We start from the raw sequence: 24969 nt of genomic DNA, 5'->3' as shown, positions 1-24969 counted from the left end.
AAGCATGGAGGAAGAAGATAACAATGAATTCAGCTTGCTATCAGCAAGAAAGCAAAACCAAGGGAATTGGAAGAAAGTACAAGTAAGTCAATAAGCAAAATGACTATCACTCTGCAATACATGAGAAAATAGGCAAGGATCTCGGGTACCAGAAATGCACCTGCCATCCACACTTAAAAACATGCAGAAAAGTCAAGGCATTTTAAAACTGAGTCATATTAAAACCAAAGCTACTTCATTTGCAGTTTTTTCTTCATTCTGAATGATTGTTTCAAAACACCCAAATGTGCATTATTCTAAAACAAAGAAAACAAAAATGAAGTCTGTTTTAAAGGCACCCATATAAACTAATATAAACCACAATATACAAAATATGCTCTGCTTCCTTGTCCCTTATCCTTCCTTTTACCAGGCATCAGTGAAGTGACAGTCACCTGAAGCAGAGAAATGAGATTTTTTGATCTCATTTCTACTCTACTACTAATCCATATAATCAGAACCATGCACATAACTTCAATTTTATTAATTTTAAAAGTCATACTGCCTACTTTAAAAAGGTAACAAACCTGCAAAGCATTATTTGGTCCTTTTTCTAGCACTAAGAACTACTAGAACTTTGGAGTTAGATTAAAACTCAGCACAAAAGAAAAAAAAATTCTAGGTATCTATCCAACTGTTTATCAGGGTAGACTTACTCCCTTGTTTTTAATGCAGATCCTGTCTTTCAAGTTCCAACACCTGAAGGATTCAGAACAGCTAAATACCTTACAAACGTCTTATCAAAGATATCCATTTATATACTTAAAAAAAAATCTTTTACCACTGCTAAAACCAGTAAAAAATTGCAAACAATAAAGGGTATCTTGGCAGAAACTTTTGATGATTACAATTCCGCTGCAGAAACATTAAGACTTATACTTCTTTACTTAAGATATCAAAGTAATCTTAGTAGTTTTTAATGACACTTATCAGAACATATTGGAGGTTCATAATAAAGATTTCACCTGCTGTACTTCATTTTAATTACAAGTCTCTACTGGAATAGACATTCTCCCTCAATTACAACTGTTTTCTGATACTATTGTCTCTTGGACAAAAAATGCATTCTGCTCATACTTTGACAGCTTAATTCTTGCCACTTATTTAATCAAAAGCAATTACTGAATATAGATGTATGATTTTAAAACTGTGCCTTAACTCCAAGTTCTCCCCAATGGACTTGAATTCTGCCCAGCTTATGAATTAAGAGTCCTGTACCACCAGTAACATCAACATTGACTTATGACTTCAATATATATTTATTATGAAAACAAATAGCACTCAAGGAATAAACAACCAGAATATTGAGAATTTTTTTGTTAAACAGTACATTGTTACTACTGTCAAGTTCTTCATACCACTCCTGCTGATGTCTTACTCACGGAGGTCTAACAAATGTAAAAAATCTACATTTTCATAAAAGCTGCAGGTATGAAGTAGATAAAAACCAAAGTTCTTCAATATGCTGGAAAATGTAGGTATGAAAAGAGGTTAAAATCCTGCTTGACTTAAAATAGAATAATAGAATAGTATAATTTAGACAGTTCTACAAAAACATTCTATTGAGAGCAATGCTATGCAACATCTTAGAAGTAAGAAAAATCATAATAAGAAAGGAATACTGTATTAGTGTCTTGTATACCACTCCTACTGGGAAATTCAAGTAACACCATCAAAATCCACCAAGCCCCACATATTATTGCTAAATATTTTTTGAAGTAGGTATGCAACTCTGCAGCCCTCTGGCCCATCACTCTTTGTACTTGGTTTTCTACCTTATGGTTGACCATTAACTTTGGCCCATGGTAAACATCATGTTTGATCAGTACTAAATATAACAAAATATTCTAACAATAACTGTAGCACACAACTACCTAAAATATAACAAGAGCAGAAAGCAATCTAAAATATTGCAAGACAGGCAATTAAAAATACTTTTTAGAATTACCTTCTCCCTCTTTAAGTGATAGAAGAAGAAAATCTCTGCAAAGAACAGCAATTTAAATCTTAAAATGGTGTTTCAAGCCAATTTAATTACATAAATTCAACATAAAATCTGGATCCAGTTACTTCTTTGAGAGGGATAAAAAAGATCAGGTAACAGTACCAACTCATTCTGACAGCCTCACCAGATGGTTTCACTTAATGGAAACATAATATTGCTCTATTGATATATTGCCCTCCAAATTTATGGAACATAGTGAATTTTGACACCAAAAAAAGGCCTAACAGTAACTATGCATAAGATTTTAAATTCCCTCCTCATCTTGGAATTTGGAGGTATCTTTACATTGCTATGTATTTAATTATGGAACTGTTTACATGGGAAAAAAAAACCCTATGAACTTGTCAACAATTCTTTATCATCAAAATATAAACTAAAAACTATGATGTTAATACCATCAAAAGAACTTCCTACATTAAACAGAACATTCAAGTATCAGAAAGTGGGATTTAATCTGTCAAAGTTTTCAGCCTCCAAGCAGAGCACTGTCAGAAATAAAACTGACAGGCACTCCAAACAACACAGAAATAAATGACAACCTAAAGCAAAAACCAGAATAGTTAACAGTCACGACACAGATTTTGTGGGAAAACTACTAATCATTGCTCAGTTATATCATTTTGATATAAGCATGAAAGGTTAAACAAATCATAGGAAAAGGTTTAAAGAATGTATGAATATTTAAAAACAACAAAAAAAGGACAACAAAATCGCCACAAGATCAATTCAACAAACTACATTAAAAGTAATCCATAAAATTTAGGAACATTTTACTACATAGACCAAAAAGATGAATCTTGTCAAAGATGCATAGAAGCTGAGTAACTGAAAATGGATTCCCTACTTCTTGGATACCAATTTAACACAGATAAAAATTTATCCAAATAAACACATTTGCTTCACATAAATAAACTGTTTTGTAGGTCTACAGAACACAATCAAGTAAAAAAAAACCTGTTCCATTTTATGCATGTTTATTGAGGAAGATTCCTATGACAATTCCTTTTTAGTGTCAGACAAAATTTACATTTAAATGGCCTCCCCCTTGCACACATCTTTACATCATTTTATGCAAGTAAATACAAAGGTTAAAGCAATATTTACAGAGAATTCTGCACTGTAATGTGAAAGTTAATGTATAAGGTTTAAAAAATACTGTTTGCTTCTCCAATAGTGGGATTTTTATCAAGTTCAAACATGCACATTCTCTTCTGCTAAAGAAGTCCGATAATCTGCATTTTTCATGTTACAACTGTACACATTTACCAGCTGCACAGGTACTTCTTTTTACACATATTTATTCTACACAAGTGCAGTAAGACACAGCCCCCACCATCAGAAAATGGTAATTTCACCTACCCAAACACATACATGGCCTCGGCTCAAAAGCAGAACTATAATCATAGGCTTTTTCTTGCTCAACAGTTGGAACTTGCACATACTGCCTCATCCTGGATATGAATTCACTCTCAGGGAACTGTCTCCTTTCCCAGAAATGTGCTCTCTCACACTCACATAGCTGCGGTTCCTTCCCGCCAGGGCTCTGCAATACTGTAAGCTTATCTGATCAGCTCAGTGACATCTGCATAAAGCCACCAAACACGTGAAAAACCTCAGTATCAAATTCTGTTAACAAGGCCAGGCACAGGAAAAGAGCAAAGAATAAAAGATATATTGTCAATGTGTGATTCACACACATTCCTCCAATGAAACTGCACAGACAGTTTCATTACTTCAACTTGCCTGGAACACACAGATCATTATTTCTCTGACTAAAAGTAAAAAATCCATATAGTTTCAGGTAAAACTATCCTCAGACAGCTGCCACATATCACTGTAGAGTGATAAATATTTTAGCTAAACCTACTCGCTCGGTCTTCCTGGAGAACGGACACAGAGTAATGCATTTAAGGCAGACTACTGACCAAAAAGACTTTTTTAAACAGAAAGGTTTACATCTAAGATTAAAGAAACAATCTAAAAATAATGAAATTAATATTATCTCTAATAAAACTTCCTAGTTTAGGAAGCAAGGATTACAGAATTTAAATCATTAACATGATTATGAGCCAGCAGGTAGAAAATCAATTTTCAGTTAAGCAATTCTGAAGTTACTTTCCAGCTTCCCATTAATTCTCAGCATTTTATTGTTTCACTTCCTCCATTACATCCACTTGGGATACACAAATACAGGATTTGCAAAAAGACATTTTTATAAACCCTGGAAATTTTAAGTACTGTTTTTAATAGGAACACAGCTAATAATTTCCACTGCATAAAAATTCCATATCAATTCAGCACTTAAAAGATTAGTGCTAATAAACTCAGGGAAAACATTGAGCTGCACAGAAAGTGTCCCCACGCAGTTTACTACAGGGAACACTATGTTGTAAATTAGAAAAATTGCATTACAATAAAGCTGTATTTCAAAATAGGGTGTCTGAATATTTGTGCTGTATCTTACTCATACAAAATTACAGGAAAACAAAAGTTTCATAAAACATAAAAGACTAAGTTCTGCCAATTGAGTTTAAAATGGCCACATTTTTTTCTATCAAAACCTAGGAAAAAATAATGTTTTATCTAATGCTGGAATTTCTTCCATAGTTTTGTCATGTTGTCTAATATTGTTGGCAACTGTTTACAGAGCATTAACAACCTGAAGCAAGATTTCACGTTTACTCCCTGAATATTTTTATTATATCTCATGCTTGAATGTGGTCATCCCTAACTTTAATTGCAATTGTGGAAGCTTTTTTCAAAAAAACATATTCTATCAAAAAATGGTGCAACTAACATAGAAGTTTCATCTACAGAAAAATGCATGTTTTGCTAATATCAAGCAGTAGAGCAATATTAGAATTATATTTGGTTGATCAATGTACTTAAATATAACTATGTAAAAATGCATTTGACTGTAATAAATTTAACTTTCATTTTACTTATTTTTCTGTATCTGAGATGAAAAATATAAATAAAATAAATTTCTTTCAAATATCCTGATGAAAGTGCATAAAATAACACTTTAACCATAACCACTTACTATACTGGGTAATTTCTGAAAGGTTAATATCATTTGATGCATTTAATTCAGAACTAAAATGACTTTCAAGAGTACTCTCATTCCACTATAAAAAAAGAGATCAGACATTTTATAACTAGGAAATTATTCCAGCCATATAAGGGAGTTAATTAAAAATATTCTTCAACCTGCTATAAAAAGAGTAACTGCTGTAAGGACGCACTGCTCAGCCATTGCAATGTCCCTGGAATGCACTCCCAGAGGGCACAGTGGGCTCATCATTTAGAGAGGATGAAGCCTCATCCCCCAGATGAGCCTCTCCTTCCCTCACTCAAAGCCAGCTGACTTCCAAGTGCCTGGTTTCCAGCCTCTCTCCACAAAAATGCACCCAAGAAAATGTCCAACACGCAGACGAAATTTTTGTCGTGAGAACGGGATATTCATCTTGTGATGTGAACTTATGGCCCCCATGTAGCAAACCCACAGTAACATCTAATGGGGAAAATTCCATCCATACTTAGGTTTGACAATTTTACATTTATTTTCAAAAATATTTTGGTGCTCAGTTTATTTGAAACAAATGAAAACAACACCTAAAAAACCACAGCTTTCTGCTTAAAATTTCTCACAGTAAGCTCACAGTAAGCTAAAAAGTTCAAGTTATTTCTGGTGTGATATGACTTCAAGAGTTCTTCTAAACTGGAATCATATAATCATTAAGGCTGGAAAAAGACCTCTAAGATTATGAAATTCAACCATCAACCCAACACCAACACCATATTCACCATTAAACCATGTCCTGAAGTGCCATATCCACATGGTTTTTGAACACTTCCAGGGATGGTGACTCCACCACTCCCCTGGGCAGCCTATCCCAGTGCCTAACCACTTTTTCTTTCTTAATATCAGTCTAAATCTCCCCTGGTGCACCTTGAGGCTACATCCTCTTGTCCTGACTCTTGGCTACCTGGGAGAAGAGACCGAGCCCCCACCTGAGTACAGCCTCCTTCCAGGCAGTTGTAGAGAATGAAAAGGAGGCTCAGAGGCTGAACAGCCACAGCTCCCTCAGCTGCTCCTCAGACTTGTGCTCCAGCCCCTTCACCAGCTCTGTTGTTCTCTGAACACACTTCAGCCCCTCAGTGTCTTTCCTGCAGTGAGGGGCCCAGAACTCAGCACAGGATTTGAGGTGTGGCCTCACCAGTGCTGAATACAGGGGGAGAGTCAGTGTCCTGGTCCTGCTGGGGACACTGTTGCTGATACAGACCAGGTGCCACTGACCTTCTTGTCCACCTGGGCTCACTCTGGCTCCTGTTCAGCCACTATTGACCAACACCCCAGGTCCTTTTCTGACAGCTTTCCAGCCACTCTTCTCCAAACCCATAGCACTGTGTGCTGGAGTCAGCATGGAGAGAGGTACATTTTGCTATGGTGAAAAGCATGTAAAAATAATTTGAATGTAAACTTTTTATGAAAGCAAGAAATGACAATCCATGTGAAGTTACTAATAAGAAAGAGGAAAAACCCTCAAGCTAGTCAAATAATGCTCACCACTAAGCTTCTTCAATGAAGTATTCTTTTCAGAGCCAGTAGCAATTATAACAAACCCTCAGGAAGATATTATTTTTGGGATAGTGTGTTTTACAGACTTCTAATCCATTAAAAGAAAGTTTTCCATTACATCAGGTTCTCCAGTTGCATTCCTTAAGTTCCACCACTGGCAGTGTGTCCATACTATCTCTCCTTTCCCCCACCTTTGCTGGTTTCACATAGTAACTTTGCTTTACTTGCTCATTTCTGTGCTCCTCAAGACAACCTCTTCCTTTCCTTCTTTGAGATAGAACTGTTACTCTCTATTTTTAATACAGCATTAAAATTACCTAAAACTAATCTGGTTGCAGTGGAAGAACTCTGTGAGTTTTGCTTCTTAATTCCTGTCCTTACTTATATTCCTACTAAGCTAGCCAATGTCATTTACTTCTCTGACTTCTATCACTGAAGCAATACAAAAAAGAGACTTTAGGAGACAAGAAAGACACATTTACATAAATCTCCTTGATCCCTCATCCTCACAGCTCGCACTGATAATCTGTTCAGGGAAAAAAACGACCAGGCAAAGTCCAACTTTCATTCCTGCCTTCATATTTGGTTTGCAATTGGGAAATGAGTTCTAGGTGATAAATCCAGTGGACAGAAAAAAACCCCACAGAGTTTTTGTTTCATTGTACCTTTATTTCTAAAGGAACACTGATTTCATAACAAGGTGTTTAATAAATCAGTGAAAAATGTAATGTAAATAAACGACTGGACTACAGGAGACAGAGTGAAAGAGAGACTCATAGTGCTTTGTGTGTTCTCTGAAGACATGAACTGCTTTTGTTCCTCCATCCAGGCAAAGAGCAGACTCCTGACACTGACAAAACACCCACTGTGCACATCCAGTAACACACTGAGCCAGCAAGACATTCTTTACCTACTATTAAATTCAGAATAAAAGAAGTAAAGAAGGATAGGCATTATCACAGTGACCTTGTTCTATTCCTGCTACTTAACCCACCTATCGGCTTGTCCAAATGCCTGGCTCCTCCCAACATCCATGGGTACCAGAGAATGGAAAATCCCCAGCACAGTGACAATTCTAGCATAGAAGCAGCCTCTGAGCTCCAGACAATTCTGCTCAAAGCCTGCTTTCACCGTGACCCTAAGCTATTCTCTTACCCAGATGAGTCATTTTCAGAATGCTGCTGCATCCTTGAACACTTGCCAGGTACAGAAGACAGTTGCAGGTGACAGAGGACTGTAAATGTCATGCGTGCTCCAAGGCCAAGACACCTAACTCGCTAAACACTCCACTGAGAAGAGGGTCTGCAACACCTGCACCTCTCCTACCACTTTGTTTCCTGTTTGTGGCAGGTTAGGGAGAAACATCAAACACAGAAGACCAGAAGAGGCTGGTGCACCTCTGGATTGAGATGGACACTGAAGGAGAGGAAAGACACTACACAAGGCATGGTTGAAAGGTAACAGGCCAAGCAGCGACACTTGCCTATCTCCAGGGTGGCCAGAGGTGAGTAAGAAGCAGTTCTAGAGGGTTGCCCGAGGCAAAACTATTCCAAAAGGGTCACTGTCTGCCTCAGGAGTTTTCAAAACATACCTCTGATCAGTAGGTTGGCCAACTACTGGTAAAAATATATATACTTGTCTAAAAGGCTCAGTACTTTGGAGACTAAGCCCAGGCTACAGAATGCCTCACAGATGCTTGAGCTGGTCAGACCTTTTCATCTGAGTTCCAGCCCTGGCAGCACAGCAGACTGCTGACAGGGACTTTCTTTGTGCCTTGCTGCCCATGCCCAGTTAGTCTTAAAATTTCTAGTCTTGATGTTCCACAATTCCCCTTCCATTGCATTTCCTCATACTACTGGTCACAGCATGGAAAAGAGTTATCTTTTCCAGCAAGGAGTTATTGTAATACTTGCTTCTGTTTTGCTACAGGAACTCAAGTGGATTAAGCTACTGCCTTCAGAGGAATACCCCCTTGTATACATGAGGATGAGAGGGGAATCGATGGGAAGCAGGACAAGAACACAGATCTAGATACAACTTAAGGAGTTACAATTAACAGAACCTTTAAGATTGCAAGCTCAGGGTAACAGCACATAGGGATTACTTGGCATCTCAGCACACAAACACCATGAACAGTTCTGCTTTTCAGCAGTTGTTTTAATTCCAGAGTCAGCATCCCAAAAGTAACTGGAATGGCTCCTGACACATAGCAAAGTTGCCAAGATGTCTAAAGTTTTATCTTCTTGGTCAACTGAAATCTGCATTACAGAGTAGTATCTTCTGCTTTGGAAACTGTTGTTTCCCTGCACCAAGAAACTGACAGAGAAGTGTCAAACACTCTCTACTTTTAGAATTTTATGAAGATTTTGTCAGTATTACAAATCTTTATTGTTTGAAGAGAGCTATAAGGATGGCACTGATAAACTATCACCTGCCCTACAGACAACAAGCCCACTTCAAACCCATGAGTAACTGGTCAGCAAGTGCCCAGGGTTTCAAGTCGTCTTAGAAGGAAAGCACCTGAAGCTTTGCACATTGAAAACCCTGATCATAAAGCCACATGAAGAATTTTTTCTGATGACTGCTGCTTTTTCCATTTCCTTAAGATGATGCAGTTTGCTTTCTTAATCCAATCCACAGGAAAGGAATACAACTGCAGTGGTAAGAACTCCCAGAATCTTACGCTGCTGCCCATCTTCTTCCTAAGAAAAATGGATGCTTAGAACCGTTGTGTCACCTCCTCACTGCAGTATGCAGGCTGGGAGGATTTAATTCTCCACTCCTGCCCAACGATGCCTTGCAGCTCACCTGCCCAAACACACAGGACTGAAAGAGATCAGGGGAGTAGGTACCACACTGACACTTGAAAAACAAGGCATGAGAAGGTTTTTCTGAGTGAAACATGCATGTATGTCATGATTAAAAGTCCTGATGATGAGGAAACAAAGGTTCACAGGCCTTCCCTCCAGAGCCCTCAAAGCTAATGGAGAAGATAAGCCTAGCTTAGGAAACTAGATTTTAACTAGTTCAATATAAAGCACTGACCTGTTAATAGGACACATAAGAGAGTGTTGCTCTATAGATCCTTGCTACGATTAAAACACCCCAAATACCAATATAAGCATAGCCAGGGCTACAAAAACAAGTTTTACCTTCACTTCAGCAAACCCAGCTACAGGCTTCAATAAATTTGCACAGATTTTGAAAAACATTTCCTAATTAAAAGAAAAATGTTCTGTTCACAAGTAGTTCATTACATACATTTTATTTCCTGCACAAATACACAATGTACACAGAAAGTAACAGAAGAGTGGATCAAAGTGTTTCTGTGAATCTAGAATCATACTGTGATATTTATGCTGAGAAAACAGTGGAGCAATTCTGCTGAGGCATATATGCAGAGCTCAAAACACAACAAGGCATCTGTTCCTGTTCAGAAACAAGTCTTTAAACTATATTGACATTAATGAAAAATAAAATGCTAAAGAAAAATGTTGTAATGTTACTTCAAGAAACCGTCACATAGGATACTTAGGCTTCAGAATTAAAATTCTTGTTTAAATATCACCAATCTTCAATTAAGTGCTCTGCTTGTGTCTATTCCTAGCTGTTTGACTTACCCAAAAAGCATTTACAAAATGAGATATTGCCATTTGGACTTGGAAACACATATGTTTCCATTAAAAGAAAATGTACATTAAAAGAATATGGAATCAAAAATTTGAAACAAAAATCCCTTTACATATTATCAAGAACAGGTCCTTGGAGCCGCCAATACGCTCCATGTTTCATGTCTTCCTTTCAATGCAAACAGTTTTACCTCATTCATCCTGCCCTTACAGAAGAGCAGCTTTTGAACAAACCAGCAAACAGAAGTATATGCAACAGTTTTAAACACAGACATGAAAGACTTTAAGTTTCACTGAAAACAAAACCTCCTTCTAGGTCAAAACAAATTATAAAATGTTCTCATGGTTGTTATCTTTCCCATTAGCTCTAAAGGGTTTATCATCTTGAGTTCAGGCTTCCCCCAAGAACTGAAATGCAGCTCTTCTCCCAAGCAGTGGTATATAAGGTTGGAACTTATCCCTATCTAGAACCACATATCCCAGCTGATTAGAAAGCAATTTTTCCCCTCCTGTAATGTCTAATGAGTTAGAGAGGAACACAGACACAGTGATTTGCTCTTCTGGGCACCTAAAGTCTGTGTAGGTCCTTTTTCCACCACAACTTCTGTTTCCCACCAGACAGAACTGGTCAGTCTAGAAGATGGGCAGTGGAAGAGACAGACAGTTTTGCATCTAGACACAAAGAAGTTGTTTTATAAACACATCTTGTTAAGCAGTAAATCTTGAGTGTCTCAGCTTTCTGTAGAAATCAGACAGGATATCTGTAGGCACACAGGCTCACTGGTTTCTGCAGCAATCCAGCAGTTCTTGCCCACAACCAGCACTTCTAACCACACTGCAATTCCAACATCAGACTCAATTTACACAAATTATGTTTTGTCAGTTCTGAGGAACTTAAAACTCATATCTAAACCAATGTCAGTAATGGATCACAAACTCATTTAATAGAAAAACCACAAGCAGATAGGAAGTCTTGAAAACAGCCAGCACTGAATCTATTATGAGACAAGAGAACTCTGCCAGCTCAATCATGTCAGACACAGATCAATTATAACTATTCATATTTTATTACATATAAAATTCATAAATAGGGTATCATCATCCTAAAGCCCTTTCCTAATCATTACACAGTTACACTCTAATTTAACAAACACAGGAAATTTTTTTTAATAGCGTAAATTATTGGGCATTTGTTAGTGGACTTCTAACAAAATATCCATGAAGCTTTATCTTCACCAACTTCCTTATGCATTAACAGCTTGACAAAAGTATCAGGAAGGAGCACTGATTTAGTATAATTATATAGCTTAGCGCTAGATTGGAATTCCTTTCTCATTCTCTTACTCAGGAATGAGTAAGCATTCTCAAAGCACAATTAAAGATTCAGGGTGCCCATTTCCAGCCAAAGTACAGACTGTTATCAACCATACCAGGTCCAAGTACAATTTAGAATCACAACTGTGCTCTTGAAAAATGAAAGGACTGAGACCTTCAGCAGACCTCAAGCAGGACACGAGTTACACAAGCACCAGCTATTTTTGAAGTCTTGGGGTCTACAAATTGTTAGACTAGGAATCATAGAATTGTAGAATATTGTGACTCCACAGGGTTGCAACAAAGATCAAATCCAACTCCTGGCCCTATGGAGGACAGCCCCAAGAATCACACTGTGTGCCTGAGAATAATGTCCAAATGCTTCCTGAACTCTCAGAAGCCTTGGAAGAGTTTCATTCACCTACCTACACCACCTCTTATTAATTTCTAATTACTGCATAAATTAATCTTGAATAATGTAACTTCCTAGAAATTAAATTGCATTCTTTGAAAGCCAAGAGTGGAGTACACAGATAATTTTTAATCTTCAGCAATCCACAAGGAACATGATTCCCTAGAGAGCCACTGAGGTTGACAAGGGCCAATGGTGGGAAGAAAAGTCCATATATCAAGGAAAGGGAAAGCCAAAACACTTTCAAAAGGAGCTCACCCTGGCTTTTCCAGAGACATGCATTTAATTACATAATGGAAATCTTACCCCCACTCCCCAAAACCAATTCTGCTTTGTTGTCATGCACAAAAAAAAAAAAAATAGGACACTTGCATGCACAATCAGCATGAGCCTTCTTACCCTTTCGTCCCATGATTCAGAAATCAATAGCAAACAAGGCTGCACATGAAGATTAATCGACTGATAGCTGCAAAGCGATTTCTGTAAATAACAACGACAGCCATATTTTAATAAAGCCCCAAAAAATTACTAAGCTACATTTTAATCTTTGGGGAAATGTCCATGTACAGTTTGAAAGCACACAAAGGCTTTGACAGGCACTTTGAATGAAGCTCATCTCTAAAGAATTTCATTTTTATAAAGATTGTGCATACAGAAGTAACAACAATTGAAAAAATTAATTCTTCGGGTTTTAACAAGGAATGGATGAAACACCATTGTTCATTTCTTAGCTATATTAAAGTGTGTTCCAAAACAAATGGAGGAAATGGAAGGATGAATGATAATGATATCACTCATCATGTCTTGTCTTAATACAAATGGTTTGACTCTATGGAACTGCTCCTCAACATTAACTTTCCCAAACAGGGCTAGGATGATCTGTACATAGAAATGACAGCTAACAGAAAACAACAAAAGGAACACTTGCTCCAAATCAACAAGTCTTAAAGAAACCCATGCGTATTCATTAAATAAGGAAGCACCAATTTGGTGGCACACAAAGTTGTTTAAGATACCATGAATTAAATAAACAGATGTACAGAGAGCTACAGTTTTCCAGCTGCAAGTTCCTGTTTTGTTTATTTTCTTAGCTAAATGAAGGATACATTTGGAAAAGTTACTACTTTTTTTTTTCAATGCAGTCACCTAAAAATCAGCTGAAAAAAAACTGTAGCTGTTTTCATATTGAAAGCAATTCTTGCACATTATTATGCAAATAATCTATTATATATTCTGCAACCATAGCATTATAATAGCTACAGGCATCCTGAAATACAGTTATTTCCTTTTTCTGGCCTAGTCCTAGCAAGTGGCAAACTGCCAAAGGAAGCCCAAAACCATGACCTTCCCCTAGCAGCTGTTTTCCAAGTTCCTATGGTCCCTTAGGTTACTAGTGAAAAGGACATGATACAGGCACTCCGATGTGTCTCATCCTAAAATACCAGAATCAAGCAGCAAACAAAAATTTCAGACATCACCTGATGTAACTCTTCTGTAAGAGATGAAATATGAAAATGTTACAGAATGATAACCTATTTAACATTGTTTTAAGTAGTCAATAATGGTGTCATAAAATTAAGAGGGTTTCTCCTGCCTAAAAAATAAACTAAGAAATTACAAGAAGTGCTTTATTAAGTAGCAGGTCCCATTGCAATGTTTGAAGGCGACATGAGAAACATATTCCACATGGGTGGAAAGAGTGGAGAGAATAATTAATGAGAACTATGGCTTGATTTTCACAAAAAACATTAGAAAGCTTAGTCCCTGAAATATTTATATTGACACATTTAGGAACACATCTCCAGTCACTGGTATTTCAGAATTTTATTTCACAGGGTGATAAATCTTCCCTTCCCATTACCAATCTTGTTAATACTTACTTATAATACATACACAATAAAAACTAGAACCACAAAACACAAATAAATGATATTCCCTAAATTGCTGGGAGGAGAGAAACCAAAATGAGGAAGTTATCTGCCTCTTAAAATGTGTTAAAAATGTTAAATGCCAGTTAAGAATTCATTCATTTCAAATTCCATTTCAAGTGCTGTTTTCCCTCCTACACTTGGCAAGAAAATTCTATGCGCATAGAAATTTTAATTTTTAAAGTTTGATGGGTATTTTTGGGTTTGAGGGAGGAGTGGGTCATTTATTTGTTTGAAGACCATGAAGTAACGCAAGGAAGGAAGTAGCATACAGAAACTGACAGGCACTACTCAATTGTTCCATCTTCTGCTTGTTTTCACCTTGCACAAAGCAGGGAAGTCACCAGCACACTCCACCTGCTTTTAGAGGACTTGCCTCTGCAGACAAGGGGCAAAAAGCCACATGGTCTTTGGGAGGCTGAGGAAATAAAATACTGAGTAGTTTAGTGAGCATGCTTGGAGCCATTCTGAAGTCACCAAAGCTGCCTCTTCACTGCAACCAAGAACAGGCCAAATCATGGAATATTTTCCACATAACTAATACATGTACTTCTTAAATCAGAATGGTCCCTTTCCAACTGACAAATATCTGACAGAAGAGTGTGGGAGGTGTTCATATTACTAGATTTCACAGCCATAAATCAAAGGAAGAATGTGGGAACATTACATTTGGCAAAATCCTTATTTTTATTTATTTCTTCTCTTTATGTGTTACAGTCAGTCAAAAGGACCTGCTAATCAGTTAAAAACAATTTAACTTACAATTACTATTACCAAAACCTTGAAACCCAAAGACATAGTTATGCTAATGGCATAAGCCAAAGGAAAAAAGAATAAGCTAAGAAAAAGTTAAAAAAATTCAAACACAGCTACCACAAATATAATATATTTTTATAGTCAACAGGTGCTCTCACCTGTGCCACATATAATTCTTCTAGTTCAAGCGATTTCATTTTAGTATAAAAGCTGCCTTTTAAGTTAAACATTTCACTGAAGTCAGGGAGCACATCCAGTAAGTAGGTTAGCTGTTTCTAGAAAAGAAAAACCTCACTATCTACCAAGCTGTGTTTCAAACATCTAATTAAAGGTGAATATCCAGAACATAATGTTCAAAAAGAGAGTCTTCAACAATATTTTGATATAACTTAGTTATCGCTTTTTCTCCTTACCAGAAGCATTTTCAATCCAAATGCAGCCAATAAAAAAACCTACCAAAACCACCCGTGTTCCATAACAGAAGTATGCTAAATGAAATTATCTGCACAAATTATTCAACAGGGAAACTGAGAGCACAAGAGGCAAGCGAGAAACACATACTGCCGCTACTGCAGAGGCTATCTAGTTATATATTCTTTGGCTTCACTTTTAAATAAAAGCACTATTTAATCTTTTACTCCAGTTTCTTTGTGATAAAGCTCACCCTAAACAGTTACTAAACACCTGTGGTTCAAACCTACTCCTCCTGTACTCAATCAGAAATGAGAAAACATTCGCTTCCTCGGCATTTCAGAATTTTTACTTCAGATTCAGCTGAAGACACCATCCATGTCTGTAACCATTTGCACCAATATCCATTCTAATTGCACAAGAAAAACTTGTAACATAAACATAAAAAGTACAGGGAAAAGCTACATCTTGGCAAGGTTGATCCAGGTGCTGCAGCAACGACAGAGCACCACACCTCCACTGCAGTTGTCAACACAAATGCCATGTCATGGCTGGTCAAAGCCAAGCACTTTTACTTCTCAAGGTAAAGAGAGCAGACTGAAAAATTTTCTATTTCCTATACTCAATGCAGTATTGCAACTGCATTGAGACTAAAATCTTAACATTTTTTAGGACTTCATGCAGCACTAAATCCCCACATTCCTAAGAGAGATTAATAAACAGAAACGTCAATAGAAAATGTGATAATCCAAATATGTAATGAACAACTCGTGCAGAGCCCAGCAGCCACGGCTGAGCTGAGGTTTAAAGAGAAGAGCATCCATCACCTCTGGCTAATGACCTTTGTTCATCTCCCCCCCTCTCAGTACCACAGCCCAGTTCTGACTAATGCCTGTTTTTCCACAGTTAATATTGAAGAAGTTAAAAAGCATATTGTCCTGACAAGGTTTCACACACAGTAACTTCAATACTGACCTCTAAAGAATCACCAGGTACAGCTGAATTCCCCAGAAAGACTAATTAAGCTTTTACTAAGTCTTTATGTAATACCAGTCATCTGGATCTCTCATGATATTCCAGAACACTGCCTTCAGACCTGCACATTCATTCAATTACTGTATGAAGGGTGGAGGGATAAAATTACCACCAGGAACTGCTACACAGACCCAGGAAACAAAGCAGGACAGTAGTGGATACAGGAGTTGGTCAGTATGACCCAAGAAGTCTATCAAAATTTCCTGTTAACTAGATACTATTTTTCTACTTCATTTGTAAAGAACTCACTGTAACATGACAGAAACATTTTTGGAAAATATCTCACGGTAACAGCCTTTTGTTTAGGAATAAGTTTTATATGCACTTTTTGATGTGTGTGATGAGAGAACTTCATGTGAAAATAAAATACAATAAAAACAACACACAAAACCCCCCAGCCTTAGAAACAACTGAGTTTTTCAGATTTCAAGGACAAATTCTTTAAGATTTCAAAGTAACACTAGCAGCAGCTTGTTTCATCAATATGCTCTGAAAAGAAATGGAACCTTTAGAGAAGCCTAAATTAGCAGGCAGAAGATTTCCTTTCCACATGCAACAGAGTTGAATTCCTGAAGGCTCTATCTCTATTGATTAGAAGTACAAGCAGCCACAAAAGGATGCTCGCTTGCCTTAAAATCCCATTTTACTTCTTCACTGCCATAACTTTTAGAAGTAAAATATTATGAAAATACTGCTATTTCACAAGAATTGCAATGCACACATTTGTTAGGTTTCCTTTCCTTCACCCATGCAGCTACACTCATTAACACAGTAAAGATAAATAAATGGCTGTGTAGTTCTGAGTGTCTTGCACAGATAAACACTGCAATCAGCTCTTTTGGTCTTCTTTAACTCCCATCTGACTGCAGTAATGCATACTCTACTTGCATTGATATTAGTGACCCTAAACATAAGCACATCTGGTTTACACAAAATACAAAAAAAACCTAAAAACACCCCAAAAAAAAACCCCAAAAAACCACCAAAAAAACCCCAACTTACTTTTCCAGTTTATGTTGTTAAAAAAACTCCACTCACTCCTTCACATGACAGGTGTGACACTGTTACTTACAGTAAGGTATTTTACATGACCAGGGTTCAAATGACACAAGACAGAACAACTGCAAGGCATTTCTAGTGCCCAGTCACAGCTTATTACAAATCACAGCAATGAACAAATGCTCAAAGACTTCCTCATGAAATTAGGCATCCATGAAATTCACTACAAACCAATATTAGAATGTACTCAGTATGACTGGTACTGTAACTTTTTTGATAAAGCAGATTGCTTTATCCGAAGACTGGTGTTAGCAGTATTATTACAGATCACGTAGATTTTTTTCTAAATAGAAAACATGATTAAAGGAAAAGTTAAATTTACATTTTTCTAACACATTTTTTAATTTGATCCTTTGAGTTACAGAAATTTGCTACTCTTGAAGGTAAATAATTTGATTCTTAGAAACACTTGCCTCAAAAAATCTCACTTTGAATGTCAAAAATTTTAAGTCTTAGCACTTTTTATCCTAAATAGCAATTCTATCTTCTATAAACACTAGTTGTCATTTTCTAAAGATAGGATTATAGCTATATCAAAATAAAACTTTTTAATACCAAAAATATATTTTTCAGTTTTTGAATCCAACTATTTCAGAACACAGTCTAAATCACAAAATTCAACGTTATACTGTGAGGCTGTAATCACAAAGGCAGATGCAAAGCTCATAATATTATTTGTAAAATATATGGAGATTTACAAAGGCAGAGACTAGATAATATTAACATCGTACAATTCTTATAAATGACCACAAGTATAATGTTTCTTTTTTTTTTTTTTTTTTTTTACTTTTTAAACCCCAAAGAAAATAACAGTAAACACCCCTATTTATTGTCTTAATGTACTTAAGATAAGAATACTTACTGCCAGGCATTGTTAATTGGGGATCTGTCTTCAATTTTGTAAAAGCATAAGGAACTATGAAGGAAACAAACAAAAAACCAAAGTCAGGACTATAGCTTAAGACAATTTACATCCAAATAGGCTCAGTAACTCATGCAGAATGAGCATTCTTCAGCTCCAGTACCAGAGGGGCTGTTACCACAGAAATCCAAATATTCTCTTAGCTGACCAGACTAGATGTTGATTTTGCCTGCTCCTGAAATGCAGTCATTCTGTTCTTGCCTTTGATGCTGGAGTAAACATTTTTCTGTTGTGTACTGTGACCTTCCCAAGTGCCACTGTTTAGGATGATAAATCGTGAACATCTCACAGGATACTTCCACTTCAGCTCTAAAGCACAGCACTTCCCTGTTAAAATGCCTGAGAGAGGCTTCTGCTCAACACTATAAAAAAAAACTGAAAAACCTGCATGGCCCTTTCTAGGGCATTTGTCTCCCAGTATCAAAAAAGGCAGATTTTAGATCAGAGTGCAACCTCCTATACACAATAGCTGCTCAAAGGATTTTTGATGCAATTAAATATATTCGTAAAATGAACCCATCTGTAGCTATGACGATCTATTTTGGATATAAAACTAGCTAAACCTACTGATCCTCTAATTAGCACTAAAATGCAAATTATTTGAAGATTTTTCTGTATTAAAGCAGTGTTTGGCTTTTACTTATTGCCAAACGCAAGCTCCCCACAAATGTATTTTTCCACAAATAAGAACAAAATCTCATTAATGATACTGGGTGTTGCTTTCTTCAAAAATAAAATATTTTTTTTAATAAAAGATATTCAGCTAATAATTGTATGTATACATACACCAAAAAATTGCAATTCCACAGATGGATAAAGAGAGAATAAACATTTCATTTGGTCAACATATGTTTTAATGACCACATATTAAAGAAATGTTCATAGCTGCTAAAAATAAACTTTATTCTTGTATGTGCATTTCAATCAAAGGTTCCAATTTGCTGACAGCAACTGGAATTAAAAATAGTACTTCAAAGTAAATGATTTTAAATATCCCATCTATTAGCAAGCTCTCCAAGGGCAGCATGAGTAACAGTGTAATTTTATAAAAGGAAATGTGCTGCAGATTGTCATGTCCAACAGACACATGAAGAAGCAAAATCTCTGGTTCAGAATGTAGTTATGGAGCTAGCTGAAACATTACAGAAAACAGATTTACTGTTTTCTGTAATGTTTCAGAATAAAAAAGCAGGGAACCTGGTGAGAGTTTCAAGGAGCCAAGTGCCAGAGACTCAAGAGTGTTTTACTGACCATCTCCAGCAATCAGGAATTCAATACATTTTCCTAAAACATAACCACTGCTGTCAGCATAGTCAACTCACTTTACAAGATTTTTAGAAGAGTCTTCTGCAGAAATTACAAGAAAAGTTGTATCAACTGAGACATATAGAAAACACCTGTTTTAAAATAATTCACTGGGTTTTTAGTTATTTTATGATCTGTAACATGACCAGAAATTCCACATGGAGGTGGCCTGGCCTCTACAGGCAGAACAGAGCACACAGGTTCCTCTCCATAAAGTCTTCAATCACTGTCTCACTTGGCCTAGGACAAAGTTTCATCCACAGATGCTGTCACCTGTCACAGCAGAACAGAACTAAACCAAACCAAGAAGCTTTCCACTCTGAGTTTGCTCATCTATTTGTCACTGAGCTAAAATTTTACCTCAGAAAAGAGGAAAAACCCCCTCCCAGAATTTGATGAAGCAGAACTTAACTAATTAAAAGAGAACTGTGGAAAATCATGTGATACCATTTAGTTTCCTAGTCTAACACTTACTGTTTAACACATTCCATGTCAATTTGTGACATGTGACAGATCCCCAGATGCTTATGGATATCAAATACTCTACACTGTTTCCTTCACCAAAGCAACTGACTCCTGGTTATTAAGAAGGTAAACAAAATCATACCTACTTTTCTGTGGAGGACTGAGTCATTGTGTTTTCTCTAAGGACATAACAATAGTTCTAAATGAAATTATAATCAAAGTGCAAAGTACTAGTGAATGTACCTTAAAAGACAGAGGAACACTTGCATGACACATAAAATCTTTCTTCTAAAGAAAAACTTGCAGTTTTCTTTTGAGATGATTTTGCACCATTTGGCTAGGAAACCCAAAGCCAACTTATTGCTCATCACAACGAGGATAAAAATACAGTTTGTACCTTTTTTTTTCATTAGCTAACTCAGGATCTGAAATTAAAGGACAGTTTATAAAGCACAAATATTTTTTATTATCGCAAGATTCCAGAAATGGCATTGAAAGCAAACAGAGATTGCTTTCCTATACACCCAAAAACAATGGACCTCTTTAAAAGACCCAAAATGGAAAAAATTATATAACCTTGTGTACAGGTAAAGAAAGAGAAGTCAGCATACCTGAGATTTTGTATTTTCTTCCAAAAAGCCCTCTATTATGTTATTATGTAACACCATAAATATTTAACTTGATTTTGCGTCTCCAAAATGAAATTGCCATCTGGGCTCCTTTTCATTCCTCCAACTTAAGCCAAATAAAGGCAGAAGCTTAAGCACCTCTCACAGCCACACAGGCATGAACTGAAAAATTAAAAATCCACTGCACATTTACTTTAGAGTAAATAGATAGATCACTTAGCTCCCCACTCATATTTTCTCTTTGAAAAATTAATCAATGCCTTTAGCTTTGAAAGTAGGCAAACGGCCAGTGCAATGCAAGATTAATAAATCACATGTTCATTCCTAAATATAGACCATTAAGCTCCAACTATGATTCCCAGAACCCAAAAAATGTAATATAAAATGGATTTACATACCACAGTAATTCTGGGAAAGCACCTGACTTTAATCTGAATTACTTTTCTCAGCTGGAGAGGGAATGCCAGGTATGAAGCTGTCTCAGTTAATGAGACTACTCAAGACAGAATGCAATGACAGAAAACATGATTTGCTTTCACTTCAAAAAATTACATATCTTCAAATTGTTTAAAAGTTGTGTGGTAACTTTACAAGGATTACTCCCTTATGGAGCTAGGCTGGGCAGTTAAAAGTCACTGACACCAACCAAAGCTGTTTCTAACCTGTACTCTTTATAATTTAGATTTTATCATTATACTTGAATTGCCAACTCCAGTGAGTATTCTCACACCCCCTTCAACTTGCATGCAATATAAAATTTGTTTGTTCTTTTCTACTGCACAAGTTGGGATCAGAAGTAGAGAGGAGGTACTGCCCCATCATGGACAGCAAACATTTGTAGTATCTAAAACAGTTGTTTAATCACAAACTGTACTTGAATTACATTTTTGTAAGGTTTTTTTCCTGAATCAGAAAGTAATCTCATTCTAGCAGCCTTTTATAGACAAATATTAAAACTGTTATCAAAAGGCTTAAATAAAACCTATGGATAAGTTTTCAGGCTTATCAGGGCACTACATTCAAGATTTCCACTCCAAACCACCAAGTTCTCATAGAAATTTTATCATGTTTAAGAGCATTAAAACCAAGTATTCAAGCAAGATGTCCTGAAGCTACTTGAGAAAATATTTCAAAATATTTAGAATTAATTACAAGTGCTTTAGGAAGTAACTACCTATAAAATCCCAAAGCCTTGGCTGTTAACTCCGGGTTTAGCTTACCTGCTCAGTTTGCACAGCAAGCATTGATGCAGCTTTGCAAAGTGAAACACCTGGGCTAGCAAACTGGGTTTTGATACAGCAAATCAAACTCTGGTTTAAAGTTACAGGCTTTAAACCAGAGTTTAAAAGCCTGTAACTAAAAGCCCACCAGTCCTACAACAGCATAGAGACAATGCACACCACAATATTTTCTCTCTTGTATCTCAGCTCAAAGGACCACGGCATACTTTTCTAGATGTATCAAAAAATAACGTACTATGTTTCAGACAGGTGACCCCCTCATACTAAGCTGGCTCCGTGATGCACAATTTACTTTAAAGACGAAGCCAAGAAAGCTCACAATGCCGCCCTCCTGTCAATTTGCATCGTCTTCAGTTAACATCTCGCTCTCTTAAGGTCCATTTGAGGAAAACCTGCTGAGGGAACTCCCAAAGCCACAGCCCCGCCCGGTAAAAGCGGGGGGATCCGCTGGCTGTCCCCGGACCTCCCGTGGCGAGCAGACCCGTCCGGAGGCGGAGAGCCAGCCTGGCAGCCCTTCCGCCGGGAGCAGCCCCCACTGGGACAGCCCGAGCCGCTGCCACGGCGGGTCCAGGCTGAGGCCATGCCCTGAGGCTTCTCCTCCCGCGCCAGCCTGGCGGCCCGAGCCTCCCGCCACTCCCTCAGCGCCCACCCCTCTGGCACCTCCTCCTCGTTCGCAAGAGTAGAGAAGAGGAAAGAAGCGAGAGATCGCAACGAGGAGGAGACTGCGAGGGTGACCACGAATGGCCGAAGCACTGCCCGGGTGCTCCAAACTCACCTCAGCCTCCCCTCCAGCTCGGATCAGCAGCCGCCATCTTCATCCACCCCGCCCGCCCCGTTGTGTGCTCCGTAGTGCTGTGCACGCCGGGAGCTGTAGTTCTAACCGGAGTCCTTCCGTCTACTTTTCCGCCCATCCCTTTCACACAGAGAGGACGCCGAGGGATCACGACGGACGAAGAAGCTCCCCGACATGACACGCAGGGACAGCCCCGGGGCATGGGGCCAGCTGAGCCCCGCCACGCGGGCCGGGCGGGCGGAGGCCGCCGGAGCGGACCACAACTCCCAGAGGCACTTGCGGGTGGGCTCGCCGGCTCCTGGGGGCGGCGCTCTCCGTGCCCCGTGCCCGGCCCCGCGCCGTGAGGGCGGCTCGGTGCTGCGGGCGGGAGTTGGTGCCGGCTCCGGTGGATCCGGCCCGGGCGGGGCGTTGGGCTCCTCTCAGCCATGGACTGAAGGAAGAGGCAGGAGAGGGCGAACGGTGTTGGACGCTCTCCTGAAACCGGAGTTCAAATTCACCTACACAGACCGTGATGCCAAACCCCCGTGAAAATCAGTGAAGCCCGAGGCAGCACAATCTCTCTTAGTCTGTTTTCCTTGAAATTATACTGACAGCTTCCAGATCTGATGCCTTTGATGCCAGATTTTCCAGACAAGCAAGGGGAAAGCGGAAGTCTTTCACAGAATCGTTAAGGCTGGAAAAGACCTCTAAGATCATAGAACCCCACCTATAACCTTGTCAAGCAGACCATGGTACTGAGTGGTTGAGCACAACCACCTCCCTGGGCACCCTTTTCCAATGCTGAACAACCCTTTCAGTGAAGAACTTTCTCCTGTGAACCTCCCTGGTGCAACACGAGGCCATTTCCTCTTGTCCTCTTGCTTTTTACCTGGAAAATGTCACTAACCCCCATCTGGACACAACCTACTTTCAGGCAGCTGTTGAGAACAAGAAAGTTCCCCTGAGCCTCCCTTTCCCCAGGCTAGAAACCCCGAGCTCCCTCAGCTGCTCCTTATCAGACTTGTGCTCCAGCCCCTTCCCCAGCACTGTTGTGCTTTTCTGGACATGCTGCAGCACCTCAATGTGATTTTTGTCATGAGGAGCTGAGGTGTGGCCTCACAAGTGCTGAGTACAGGGCGACACTCGGTGCTCTCACACTATTGCTCATACAGACCAGATGCCCCTGACATTCTTGGCCACCTGAGCAGCACTGGCTGGTGTGCAGCCACTCTTGACCAGCACCCCCAGGGCCTTTTCCACCAGCACCTTTCCAGCCACTCTTCCCTGAGCCTGCAGTGCTGCATGCAGCTGTTGTGACCCAAATGCAGGGCGTGGCACTTTGACTTGTTGAACCTCATATATTGGTCTTGGCCCATTTACCCAGCCTATAGCCCTAAAAGCCCATTTCCTGTTGTAGTAGTTCCTTCTAAAGGAGAACATGTCAGTCCATTTGAGTTTCTATCTTTCAGTGACTTCAGTTCTGCTTATGTGGCATCTGTTAAAAACTAGCATTTCATTTTCTTATGCTTTTGAAACTACTTGAAACTTTCCTTTCACCAATAGTAGAAACAGGATCAGTGTTTCACTTGTGTTCCTGGAAAACAATCCCTAAAAATGTGCAGCTGAGGAAGTGAGATGTCTACATGTCTCACAGTTTTCAGCAGTATCCAAAACATGTTAATTCGCAAAAATTGGACAGTCTCTCACATGTGGGTGCAACTGAGCAAGTTAAAGAAGTAAACTGCAGTTCTTCTTATTCATTTATATCATTTCTGAAACGCAGCTTATGGCTTTGAACTCTTGGGGCCAAACATAATGAAAGTGATAAGACACAGTGAACATTCAGCCTTCCATAAATATGTGTGTCGAGTTACTGCCTGTAAAGCAGAACATGTTAGCATTAGCAGTCGATTTCTTAAAGTTTCTGCCAACAACAGTCAGAACTACATAGATCTACATTTGCCCTTTGTCCTTTAAGTACAGCTGGTGATAATAATCCTCCTCATTTTCTGAAACCTAGAGGAAAATTTAAATTTTTTTTTCATCAGCCAAAAATTCAAATGCATTATTATGGTCTTAACTCATGTCAGATGCAGCTTTAGTTCAAAGATCATCTTTCTAACCATCAGCTACAGACAGTCTGCTCTCTTTACTGAAGTGTTTCATTCCAGCTATTTGTCTCATTTTTCTTTTCTCTGTGCATAAGGGCATGCAGGCTCCAATGTTCTCGTCATGCCATATGGTTTCAGGAGAATGCTGGCAACCAGTCCAATTGCTAGATCTTACTAGTTGTCTAAACAACAAGCAGCAAGCCAGGTTGGAGCCACTACTCGCAGATATTAAATGTAACACTGAGTAGCATCCTGATTTCTCTAAAACAGTTTAGAACCAATTTAAATTGCCTGACATTATAGTTCCTGTTTCTGTGATAAATGCTCTTTATTCTTTGAGGGTTTTCAAAATGT

At 38.3% G+C, this 24969-nt stretch overlaps 1 protein-coding gene across 4 annotated transcripts in view; it reads right to left on the bottom strand.

The window, feature by feature from the left end:
• The window catches only part of EFR3A (EFR3 homolog A), a 75430-nt gene extending 52828 nt beyond the window's left edge, over positions 1–22602 (bottom strand). For 2 of the 4 annotated variants that reach the window (XM_018913963.3, XM_050970852.1), the window contains exon 1: positions 3404–3550. In XM_018913963.3, coding sequence (XP_018769508.1) covers positions 3404–3494 — 91 coding nt within the window. In that variant the 5' untranslated portion in view covers positions 3495–3550. Of the gene's footprint in view, positions 1–3403; positions 3551–12380; positions 12462–18032; positions 18087–22507 lie in introns of those variants that run through there. The other 2 variants (XM_050970853.1, XM_050970854.1) reach the window with 2 other exon arrangements.
• Between the last annotated feature and the right edge of the window lie 2367 nt (positions 22603–24969).

Source organism: Serinus canaria, chromosome 2, assembly GCF_022539315.1.
Source record: "Serinus canaria isolate serCan28SL12 chromosome 2, serCan2020, whole genome shotgun sequence".
NCBI lineage: Eukaryota > Metazoa > Chordata > Aves > Passeriformes > Fringillidae > Serinus > Serinus canaria.
This window is presented reverse-complemented; position numbering and strand designations above follow the sequence as displayed.